At 48.7% G+C, this 12726-nt stretch overlaps 1 protein-coding gene across 1 annotated transcript in view; it reads right to left on the reverse strand.

The window, feature by feature from the left end:
* Positions 1 to 806: 806 nt before the first annotated feature.
* Positions 807 to 12726, reverse strand: part of MGAT3 (beta-1,4-mannosyl-glycoprotein 4-beta-N-acetylglucosaminyltransferase) — a gene marked incomplete at its 3' end in the record, with an annotated part of 36439 nt that continues 24519 nt past the window's right edge. Inside the window, exon 2 of the mRNA XM_080939229.1 lies at positions 807 to 2424. Within this exon, the coding sequence (XP_080795355.1) occupies positions 807 to 2423 (1617 nt within the window). The 5' untranslated portion in view covers position 2424. The remainder of the gene's footprint in view (positions 2425 to 12726) is intronic.

Raw genomic sequence — 12726 nt, forward strand, 5'->3', positions numbered from 1 at the left:
TCTCTGTCAGTCTCCTTCTCTTGTCCCTCCTACTTTACTGGCTGTCCATATGCTCTCCAGCTCCTGTCCCACCCCAAGAACTAGACTCCCAGAGTCCTTTGCAAGCAGCTCCCGATAGACAGCAACAGGAAAATCCAACAGTCACCAAGGATATATTTGGAACCAGAGGAGAATTCCTCAGCCCCCAGGCATGTCTCCTTACAGAGGCAGAGGGACTGACAGCCACCGGCTCCATCCTCCCAGCCATCTGTGACCTCATTCCTTGGGTCCTGCATGTCTGAGGAAGCTGCAAAATGCTTCTCTCTCCAGGGTGTCATCTTCTAGTACTTCCCTAGCATCTTGGCCAAGATCAAGAGCAGACACACTTTCTAGTCCTTCCCTACTGTCTCTTCTTGCTCTTGGACCCAAATGTATTTCTTTACAGAATGCTGGGAATTCCTGGTGTGGTATAACTCTTTGTCCATTATAGGTCAACAATCCAGGATGTCAAAGGTAGTCTCTTAACTAGACTGAAGTTTCACAGCACTCCCAGTCCCAGAAAACCACCCTATGCTCTCCACAAACACCCCTTTCCCACAGCACTCTTGGGGGCAAAATGCTGCATAGATGTCTGGGCTTTCTTTTCTCTACTAAAAAATATTTTTTCTTTTTTGTTTTGGGATGAAAGGCCTGACCCCTAATTCTAGGGGGGCTCCAGCACAGAGGACTCCAGGCTCTCTCAAGAGCCTCAGGATAATGAGGAGGCCAAAGATAACACCGGTTTAGACATCATCTCAGCCTGCCCAGCCCTGTGAAATTGCACAGCCCTAGCCCTCCACTGTATCCAACTTGCCCCTGACAGCTGATGACCTTCCATCCGAGCCCTGGTTCCGGCGCCCACCCTCTACAGTGCTCTTGGGCTCCCGGTAGGGATTTTCCAGCAAGTATCGGAACTGGTCATAGTTCTTGAGCAGGTACTTAGGAGCATACATGTGCTCACTGGGGTCTGCAGGAGGGTACTCCTGCTGCGTGCCGTCAAACCATCCCCCAGTGCGAATCAAGCTGCGGATGTAATTGAGGTCCCTCTTGTCCTCATAGTCACCCCAGCGGGGAAAGTCGCCATTCTGGGCTGACACGAGTTTGAAGTAGATGCCCTCGGGTGTGAAGCACCAGGAGCAGTGCCAGCCCGCGAAGTGCAGGGGGCTGCCGAGAGACCACTGCACTAGGATGTGGCCGGTGCGGTTCTCATAGTGTCGGAAGTTGGGCATGGTGTAGTACTGGCGGCGGCGCAGGCGGATGCCGTCCAGCCCATACACGGCCTGCAGCATGTCGATGGTGCAGCCTGACACCACCTCCAGCGTGCCCGGTTGCTTCCAGAAGAAACCATACAGGGACTTGCGCATGTGGAAGGCGAAGGGCTCTGTCCAGCCATCGTAGAGCTTGAGGAACAGCACACCATCACGCGCAGGGATCTCGTCTGCATCATCGATGATAAAGACGTCATCAGGCCGCAGGTTGCGCAGGCGGGAGACGCCATCCTGGGTGAGGAAGGTGCGCAGGTAGTCATCTGCAATCCAGCCATCCTGACGGCCACCAGGTGGGAAGTGGTCCAGGAAGACGTAGAGCACCTTGTGGCGGATGTACTCGAAGGTGCCATTGGTCAGCATTTCTCGGAACTTGAGCGGCCGAGGCTCCCCATAGGCGGTGAAATTCGATTCGCAGACCACAAAGGCGTCCACAACATCGCCCAGTTCATGGAAGCGCACATCCAGCAGGTCGAATTCATGGTTGATGTTGATGGCGTTGATAACCCGCCTCGGCACCTCCCTGGGTACCAAGCGCTCCTTGGTGGGTAGGTTGGAATACTGCACCACCGTGGGCACCCCGCAGCTGGGCCCGTGCCAGCCTGGCAGACACACACACTCAACCCACTTGCGCCTAGTGCCCCGGTTGCCCTGGCGCTCCCGGGTACTCAACACGTGCCGAGTAGGCCTCCGAGCAGGACCCCGGGCCGAGGAGCCCTCGGCCACCTCCGGCTTCTCCTCTGTCCGCCCTGGAGAAGGTTTCTCCAGCATCCTGGTACCTGGTTTGAAGCACACACCACCAGCTTTGGTGCGCACAAAATACTCTGTGGTGTCCTCCGGCAACACGAAGTCCACCCGGTGCAGTTCTTCGGTGGCCTTGCTGGGGGACAGTGGCTGGAGCAGGGGGGAATGAGAGTAGAGCGGGGTCCGCAACAGATCGGGGCCACCCGGCTCCGGACTGGCCTGGGGAGTGACTGGGGCATTGCTCCAGAAGAAGCTGGATACGAGGTTCGGGCTGAGGGAGGCCAGTTCTCTCGGGAAGGTGACATAGGATAAGGTCTTAAAGAAGTGCAGGAACGAGATGAGGCACAGGCCAGCCATACAGAACATGAGAAAGAGCTTGTAGCGTCTCATCTTCATCCTGCAAGAGATGAAGAGAAGTCAGGGCAGATTGAGGCTCCTGTCCTAGGAAGGGACTTGAGAGGAGATCTAGCTGCAATCACCTGTGGGAATGCCCTGCACTAAGTGACCCATCTTCTGTCCTCAAATGTTCACGGGCCCAGGCCTTTAATGGCACAGGTCACACACCTTCAATTGACAATACTTAAAAGGCAGAGTCAGGTAGATCTCTGTAACCTGGAGGATAGCCTGGTCTACATAGTGAGTTCCAGGACATCCGGGGCTGTATAGAAAGACCACGCCCCCCAAAAGTTGACTATACCAGTGCTCCTGGTTCCCACAGCCCTGAGACCCACCACATGTCACCTCTGTAGACTGCTGCTTCACCTGAAGCCACACATTGCTCATCAGGACCGGGCTTGGTTCCTGGAGCAAAATGCAGCCGGGGGAAAACTGTCCTAGAGGATGGCAGGCTCCTGTGGGTCTCAGAGGGCGGGGTATGCTACTGTTCGTTCCTTTTATATTTTTTCCCTTCTTTCTCTTTTCTTTGTTTCTGTATGTGAAGGAACCAACCAACCCTTTTCCATACATTTTCATAGAAAAACGCTGAGAGACTAAGAATTTTAAGGACCTTGTCGCGGTAAAAATTAAAACAATCTGCTGGCCACTTAGCTGGAACTGCTCGCCATGGCTTCTTCTCTCCCAGCCGGGAACTTTGTTTACCTTCCCAGGTTCAAGTTCGGCACACATCTGGAGATTTGAAAGTTTAACTCTAGTTCCAGAGGACCTGACACCCTAACACATACATGCAGGCAAAACACCAATGCACACAGAATAAAATTATTTAAAAAAAAATCATTGGTGGGGGGAGCGCACTGTGAGGAGGTCTACACATTTTTTATTAAAGACATGGTCTCAAGGATGGGAGTGGGGGGGAAAGGGGATAACATTTAAAGTGTAAATACAGAGAATATTAAAAAAAAAAAAAAAAGACAGGGTCTCTGTTATTAGCTCTGGTTGTCCTGGAACTCACTATGTAGACCAAGATGGCCTCAAACTCAGAGATCTGCCTGCCTCTGTAGGTTAAGGGCTGGGGACTAAAGGCTTTCATGCACTACTGCACCCGGCCCTACTAGTTTTAAACTAAAACTGGATCAAAGTTAAATTTCTCTTCTCTCTCCCTCTCTAGATGCAGAACGATCTCCAACTGAGGACAGCTACTCCGAGTTCAGAGTTTGGAATTCCTTCCTTTATTTTGTTAACTGGGGCCTGCCATCTGCTTTCTCCAAAAGTAAGGGTTTGAAAGTCCACATTTAATCTGCCTCCCAGTGCTGGGATCAAAGGCGTGCGCAGTCACCACCACCTAGCAGATAGATTTCTATTCCATGCTGCAGCTGTCAGGAAGCAGGAGGAGAATGGAGTGAGGGAGATGGGAAAAGAACCAGGAGAGGAATGTTTTGCTTTTTCTGCGTTTCTGGAGTTTGATCACAGGCTTTGAGTGCTCAGGCATTTTCCTACCGAGCTCCATCCTTTGCCCTGACAGGAACATTTTAAAGAAAGGCCAAAGACGCCAAAGGCTAGGTTTCTGTCCCAGGCTCTTCCTGCACAAGCTTGTCCGTATGCAGTCTGATACTCAGAGAAATGCATTCTCTGCTGGGGTGGTGTGGGGGAAAGGCTTGCATGCTTAGCGTGCTGGAGACCCTGGGTGGTACTCCCAACACCAAACCCCACCTAAACAACACAAATCCAAATAAAATGGAGTTTAGTTAATAGTGACGTGCTGGTGTCTGTTTCCTCTCTGTAGAACAATAGTAGAGAGGGTGAGGGAGAGCTAGACCAACATCTCTATCTGCACGCAACCAGAAGCAATTTGAGAAATTAAATGGCGCCAATGAATAGCAAGTGGTTAGTTCCACGTCTTGTGAGTACAGTGATTCATTTAGCAAAGCAAAGGGAATGAAAAGGCTAGGCGTGTTTTGTGGAATTTAAAAGGAAAGGGAAGATCTATTTCTATTAACATGAAAGTCTTTTCAATTCATTATTCATTCAAGAAAACAACTGGATTGGACCTAGTTTCTAACATGCTGAAATTTGTGAGTAATACTAAACCAAGAACAAAGAAACTGACTCTAATTCTTCATGCACAGAAACCAGTCTTTTTTTTTTTTTTTTAATTTGTTGTTGTTAATAATGTTATGTGTTTTGTTTAGTTTTGATTTTTTTGATTTATTGTTTTGTTTGTTTGGGTTTTTTTTTTTTTTTTAATTGTTTTAGACAGGGTCTCATTGTATAGCTTTGACTGGTGGCCTGGAACTGTAGATCAGGCTTGGCCTTGAGCTCAAATGACATCTGCCCACTTCTGTTTCCTGAGTGCTGGAATTTAAAGTCTGGGTCAACAGGCCTGACTGGCTGTTTGAGACAGGGTCTCAGTTTGTCCTGAAACTCACAACATAGACCAGACTGGCCTTGAATTTATAGAGATCCACCTGCCTCTGCCTCCTGAGTGTTGGCAGAAAAACCCTGTCTTGAAAAACCAAAATAAATAAATAAATGAGAGAGAGAGAGAGAGAGAGAGAGAGAGAGAGAGAGAGAGAGAGAGAGAGGAGGGGCTGGAAAGATGGCTCAGTGGTTAAGAGCACTGACTGCTCTTCCAGAGGTCCTGAGTCCAATTCCCAGTGATGAGAATCTATAATGAGATCTGGCGCCCTCTTCTGGTGTGTCTGAAGACAGTGTCAGTGTACCCACATACATAAAATAAATAAATAAATAAATAAACAAACAAATCTTTTTAAAAAAGAAAACAAACAAAGAAAGATATATTCCTGGCCTTTAGCAAGCTCCTGGGACCTGAGCATGAAGTTTCCTGTGCACAGTAGGTACACAGTAAACTTTCAACCATTCAAATGCTCCAGGCTGGAAACCTCCAGCAGGATCGTCCCTTAGCTGTGTGATCAGGCACAGTACGCTCAATCTAGAATCTCCCTCTCTTTTTAGTCTTTATTTTGGTCACTGCCTCAAATACACTGTTTGGTTAGTAGCGCATATGTGAGATCAGATCAACAACCACTTGGCCTCAGGGCCTCAGTTAAGTCTCTCGGCCTTTCAAGAGGTCACCGTGACCAGTTTTTACTGATGGGGAAACAGACTTGGAAGAATGGCAAGACTTTGCCCAAAACACCGTGACAGTGACTTGAGTCATAGCTTGAAAATGACCGCAGATTCCCCAGGCAAACCTGTCTCTCTCCCTCAACAGTACAGGAGATCCAGGCACAGTTAACACTGAGGAGCACACTGAGGGCTGTTGAGATGTTTCTGCCTCTGTTACCCAGTTTCACTGGGGCCTCCTCACACCAGTTTCTGTCCTAAGCATGCACAGCCTCACGCAATCTCCCCAACAAGAAGCAGGTACCCATGTCAGCCTCGTATACACGAGGGAACCATGGCCAGAGGAATGAACTAATGTGTACACTGCTGACTGGTCCGTCGGGTACTTAATTGCAAAGAGGCAACGATGGCATTTTGGCTGGTGAGAAAACTCTCTTGTGCCCGTTTCCACCTGCTAAGTTGAACCCAAGTGGGATGACAGAGTCCACCCAGAGAACATGCAGTGGGCAGCCAGCCATGATCACCTCAGCCCATATCTTTACGTGCCAACACCTAGCCAACCACTGAGAACCCCAGGGACAAAATCTGCCCAAGGGGAGCTTACTGTCAGTGTGGGATGAATCACTCACACAGTTCTGTGCAGGGCAGGGAGTTCCGACCTGGGAAGTTAACGGAGCAGAACTTAAGGACAGATGGGTACAGGCACAGACTCATGGGCTGGCCAGATAGGCTCCCTGACCCGATGGGTCAAATGACTGGATTAAGGAACATCTGGAGAACTGAGCATGTGTCACTTCTGAGCATCCAAGAGAGTGTTTCTGGAGGTTTGACTGGGAAGGCTGGGGGAAGAGAATGCAAGTTCTGTTCAGGGGAGGACACTATCCAATGGGAAGGGGTCTAGAGGGAACAAAATGGCAGAGCCGGGGCAAGTTCCTTTCTTCTTCTGCCGAACTTGGGACTCCAGGGCTTAGATCAGCAGCTTCTCGAGTTCCCCGTCTTTTGGCAGACCGAGAATCACACCACTGGCTTTGTACATCTGTGGCTTAGACTCAGAAAAGAATACATTGATGGGGTCAGAGAAAACAAGGGCAGGACCTAGTCAGGTCATGCAGGGTTCAAGGTCAATGTCAGGAGAGTTGATGAGGCTGGCAAGAGGGCCCAGCAGGTAAAGGAGATTGCCACCAAGTCTGATGACCTAGGCTTCATCACTAGGATCCACACGGTAGGAGGACCAACTCTGGCAAGTTATTGCCTTACCTTCATAGGTGCTGCACCTCCATCCTCCATAACTGCCTTCCGAGGTGGCAAAAGGGGGTGCTGTGGACAGGGGGCTCTGACAAGGGTGGCAGGGAACGGTCAGCTCTGGGAGATACGTTGATTAATGGGATAGGAAATAGACTGGCTTTGGGTAGCAGCTATTCTGTTGTGTGCATGGGGTTGGGAATTGACCTGGGTGGGGACTCCCAGCAGCATGCCTGGAGCTCCTTGCTCTCACTTTCTTCAGATAAGAGCTCCAGATAAGGAGAACCCAGATCACTATCATAAAACTGTCAGAAGTGGAGGCTCTAGGGACACTCACTGCCCCACTCCTACCTGGCTTCCCAGGATGTTCCAAACTTTGGGAACCCAAAAATTCCAGGAGCTGCCTGTGAACCAAGTTCAACTTGATGAAGGACTTTACCTCCAGAAAGCTGAGCCACTGCTGTGGAGGCCCAGGCAGGCAGCTGTCTGAGGACAAAGCCCTCTGGGTCCTTCTGCAGAGAATGATTTCAAGGCTCAGAGGCTACACTTAGGTCCAACTCAAGCCAGAAAAATTCACCAGTTCTCCAGGGGCTTCCCAGAACCTTTACAAGGTATCCACTGTCACTCACACAGGTGCACATGGCCCCACCCAACCCCCAGCTCTGCCATTTGCTGTGTGCATGGCCCTGGGCATGTTCATTTGCTTCTTGGTAGCTTCATTGTCTCCTTAAAGTTGTATAGAAACCCACACAAAGGGCCTAGCTCAGTCAGCATAAGTGTTTAATCTACGCTAGCTCTTAACCTGTAATTTGTCCCGGGACAGACTGCCTTAGGTAAGGGGTTCACAGGAATCAGCCCAGGGAGGTGCTATCCTAGCTCAAAGTAACGAGAAATGGAGTTGGGGCTCTGCTGTAGAGACTGGTCGGAGCCTGAGCCCGCCGAGGCATGTGTGAACTAGAGAATGACACCATGTCCCAAGAGACCCACTATACCAGCTGCTTCCTGCCCCTGGGACTGAGCCTCCTGGCTGAATTAGTAAGAGGTGAAAGTGAGCTACCTCCTGGACACGGAAGGCTGAGGCCAAGCAAGCTGTCAGTAGGACAGTGGCAAGTCTGATCCAGGGAGATTGTTTCCCTCTTCTATCTCTCTATTCCTCCCACACACCCTTTTCCTTGTCTCTTATTGGAAGGTGACAAGAAGAAAAAAGTCTGACAAGATGGAGCATCACAGTTGTGAGTCAGGTTCTCTAAACAGACGGCTCAACAAGAGACAGACAGACAGACAGAGAATTTACTGGGTGAATTGGCTCACATGGTTTCAGAGGTTGATCAGTGAAGAGGCATGCCTCTGCCAAATGGAAACCCTAGTGGGCAAGTTGTGTGGTCCAGTCCAAATCTAAGGGCTTCAGAACCCGGGAACTCTGCTGTGATTCTCAGTCCAAGGCTAAGAGTTGGAGAGCTCAGGAGCCACTGGTGTGGGTCCTGGAGTCCCAAGGCCAGAGCATGTAGGGTTCTGAGCAAAAGTGCCCCATTCCTGGAAGACAGGGATTCACTTTCTACCTTTTTTGTTTGCTCCAGACCTTTGGATACTGTCCCCCATGCTAAGGGTGGAGTTTTCCCCCTCACTTGTTTTTAATACTGTTAGGGTAATACCGATCACAATGACCCAGCCATGACCCTCAGAGTCAGGCTCAGCTTGAGTCTGGCCAGTACTCCTGGAGGTTGTGATTGGATCCATGCAGCAGCAACTCTAGGGCACAGCCAGACAGGTGTCACTGGGTGTCACTGAGTGACAGAAGTGCCTGTGGAGCTCTCCAGGGTCCTGAGCTTGTCTGAGCAAATCAGGATCTTAGTTGGGACCTGGTGGCCCCTTGACTGCCCTCATGCTATCCCCTGCTAACTGGCCTATGCTATAGTTCAGATTGTTCATGACCTAAGAGTTATTCCCTGTATGACACCCAACGACCCTCCCTCCCTCCCAGCCCCTTGATGCCTGGATCTCTGGTGTTCTTAGCTCTGGGATAGCAATGAGGTCTCCAGTTCTTCTAACTGGGAGAAAGGACCAGATTCTACCATGTTAGAGAAATGCTCAAGCCAACAACTATAGGCAGTATTGGGGTGTGTATGAAGTGGAATAAGAAGGCAAAACCCAGATCAGAAACACCTTTGGGAGTTCTGCTTGGTCCATCTGCTCTAAAGAGTGTCCTGACTTTGAGCTAAGGTCGGCCCTGTGCTTACTGTCCACTCTAGGTTATCCCAAGGTCCTCTAGCACTCTGCCTGCTTCTGGGAGCAGAACAGGGGTGTCGGCAACCAACCTGCATGTCCAGCAGTTCCTGAGGCACAAGGCAAGCCTGTAGCTACAAAGGACAGATCCATATACTGTCTGTGACCTCAAGGAGTTTCTTGACTTACTGTTCCTTGGTTTCTCTTTTCATTGGTCTATGGAAAGAGCTGCAAGCCTGCCCGAGCACACAGTAGGTGCTCACTAGCACCTCCATTTTCGGTAACTATTAAGCCTGGGAATTTGGTTCTGTGACTTAGCTGTGTACTCTAAGGCAAACCTCTATGGCTTCCTGAGCCTGTCTCCTTGGATGAAAATATATTCTTTTGCAGCCCCGTGGATGACCAGAAGAAGCTATGGTGTTGAAGCATTCTCTAAGGGTGCCTCATGCCGGAGGATGCTCTGTAAATGTTACATTCAGGACCTTAGGCCAGGCCTTTAGGCATCTCTAGTCTCTACTATTAGCTACAAAAGGCTCCCTAAGTGAGAATTCTGCCCAGTGTGTGGGAAGATGGCTCAATGGACAAAGTGTTTGCTGCACAAATGAAGACCTAAGTCTGACACATACTATGTGACCTGTAGCCCCAGAACTGTTAAGGTAAAAACAGGCGGTTCTCAGAACTCATCAGCCAGCGTAGCCAGCCAGCTATCTTCAACTTTTAATGAAAGACCCTAACTCAGAAGATAAGGTGGAGAGTGACTGAAGATGTTGATATCTGGCCTCTATATGCACACATACATATGTGTACATACTCAGGCAGACATACCACATATAAACACAACACCCCACATATAATAAACAAGGAAGGATGCTGCCTGGACTGGCTGGTTTTGTTTGTCAAGTTGACACAAGATGGTGTTATCACAGAGAAAGGAGCCTCCCTTGAGAAAATGCCTCCATGAGATCCAGCTGTAAGGCATTTTCTCAACTAGTAATCAAGAGGGAAGGGCCCTTTATGGGTGGTGCCATCCCTGGGCTGGTAGTCCTGGGTTCTATAAGAAAACAAGCTGAACAAGCCAGGGGAGACAAGCCAGTAAGCAACATCCCTCCATAGCCTCTGCATCAGCTCCTGCTTCCTGACCTGCTTGGGTTCCAGTCCTGACTTCCTTTGGTGATGAACAGCAACATGGAAATGTAAGCTGAATTAACCCTTTCTTCCCCAGCTTGCTTTGTGCAGGAATAGAAACCCTGACTAAGACACTGGCCAAGCCTTCACCCCAAGTCAGTGCTCTGCCAGTATACCTTGGTCTTCATTCATCCAACTGGCAGCACATCCCTTCCAAGCCCTCTGTACTCCTGGAAATTCTTCCCCTTTTGTTAGTGTACACCAGGTTCCCTGGAACTTCCATGACTAATTTCTGTTCCTATCTTGGGAGTGAAGCAGAGTCAGTGTCTCGGGGCTCAGAAGGACGTGAACACCTTCTCTGGTTTCTGAAGATACACAGGGATTCTCTTGACTCAAAGCTTAATGACCCCACGTGTAAAAACAGACAGACTAGGTGCTGACAGAGCACGTCAGACTCCTGAAGCTCCAGGATTCGAAGAGAGGCTGACATTGGGTTTGTCTCTTCGCTTCTCATCTTTATCCACTCCTTTGATGAGTACACATCGGGACGGGACCCACAGGTCATGGCTCTATATAGTGGTAGAGTGGTCACTCTATGGCACATATATCATCCAGCTTCCTAAGCCTCTGTAATGGTTTGTATATGCTTAGGCCAGAGAGTGGAGCTATTAGGAGCTATGGCCTTGTTGGAATAGGTGTGTCACTGTTAGCATGGCTTTAATACCTTAGTCCTAGCTGCCTAGAGGCTAGCCTTCTCTTAGTGGCCCACAAATGAAGGTATAGATCTCTCAGCTTCTCTTGCACCATGCTTGCCTGGATGCTTCCAACCTCCCATCTTGACAATAATGGACTGAGTCTCTGAACCTGTAAGCAAGCCTGAATAAATGTTGTCCTTATAAGAGTTGCATTGGTCATGGTGTCTGCTCACAGCTAACTAAGATAGCCTCTGTAGCGTCAAGCTCTGCAGCTTCAAATGCAGACTAGGGACTGGTTCCAGGGGCAAGCCTGGTGGAGATAAGCTTGCTTAGAAGAAACAGACACCTTGGTGTACTTAAGCTACTCATCCAGCCACATGTCTGAAGTGGAAATTTCTGGTTTCTTTAACAACTCAGTTAGGTCACTTGATGTTTTTCTGGAAACTGTCTTGTAAGAGGGCATGTGATGTTTTGCTGAGGAAAAAAAAAAGCCACTTGTGAGGGCACATGGTGTTTAGAAAGAATATAAATGGAACCCCACAAACAGTGAGAAGACACTCTTGAATTGCTACACCATGCAACATTTCATAAGTCTTTACTTCATAGAAACACACCAAAGAACTTGTGGTATTCCAGCTGATTCTGGCCACTTCTGCTGACTCATGCTGATTCTGCAAAGCCTTGCTGTTTCTGCTGTGTCATGCTGCTGCCACTGATTATTATTATTTGGCGTTTGCTATTGAACTGGACTGCTAGTATCCTGACAATGAAGAGGAGAAATGCCCCCAAAGAACTACTTCTAAACAGGTCCACAACCCCCTTTTCACTATTATCCTCCCTTCTCCCCTACCTTTGGCCAGTGAGCTAGAATGGAGGTTGAAGTAGGTTTTGAAAAAAACCTAAGCATATAGGTGGTACCCAGCATGGCCTAGGCATAATGGGTAACTTCACTTCTAATGTAGTAGAGGAATTAGCAAGTTTTGATGTGTTGGCAAGGTTAAGGAGGTGGGCAAAATAGCAGCTACTGCCACTAGGTGGGTTCCTGCTTTACTCCCTGAGGGGTTTTTTTTGCTTTTGCTTCATAGTTTTCATGTATATCATTTGAAAAATATTGGGGGTAGGGAGAAACCGAAACTTAGAAGGTTCATTCAATTCTCTTGTGTTAGGAAGGATTGCAGAGTTGGCTTTGCAGATAGAGGTATAAACACGTGGAAAGCAAAAAGAGTCAGTGGGAGAAGAACAGGGTTCAGGCTTAAGGTCTGAGACCAGAAATTTACTGCATGATGAAAGAGGACAGCAAACTAGGTTGGAAGGCAGCAGACTGCCGCTCTGCCCTGATCCACACACTTTCACTGCCAAATTTCCAGAGCACCTCTGTGAGACAAGGGACCAGGAAGAGCAAGAGATGGTATGGGGACAATGGGTTAGAGTTCAGCCAAGTGCATTGTCAGAGGATTTGCCTGGGGCTACACGGGCACCTCAGCCTTTCCAATCCTTCTACAGCATATGCCTCCTAATGATGGTGGCTATGCTTATAATGAATTGACCTGGTGTCCAATAGAAATGTATTTTTAAAGAGGCTGTTGTATCGTATGGCTTGCAGTCTCCATTCATTAAAGAAATGTTAAGTAACAGCTACACAGCATAGAGTTATTTCCCAAGACTAAAAGGGATTAGTGTCAGTTGTGCTAGAAGTTGCTCAACAGTCACACATAACCATGCCCAAAAAAAAAAAAATGAAGCTGATGGAAGCCAAGACTGGCCAGGCATCCTTTGGTAGCCATCAGATAGATCTGAGTACTCCATAGTGGGTGTAGGCTGCAGTCCTGCTCCAGAATAAACATAAATATCCTGGATGAAAAATAAAATTAAATAAAAAAATATCCTGGCTGAAGAAAGCCAGAGCTACCCAGTCTATTTCCTGGCTCACCCAG

This window comes from Micromys minutus (assembly GCF_963924665.1).
Source record: "Micromys minutus genome assembly, chromosome: 27".
Lineage (NCBI taxonomy): Eukaryota > Metazoa > Chordata > Mammalia > Rodentia > Muridae > Micromys > Micromys minutus.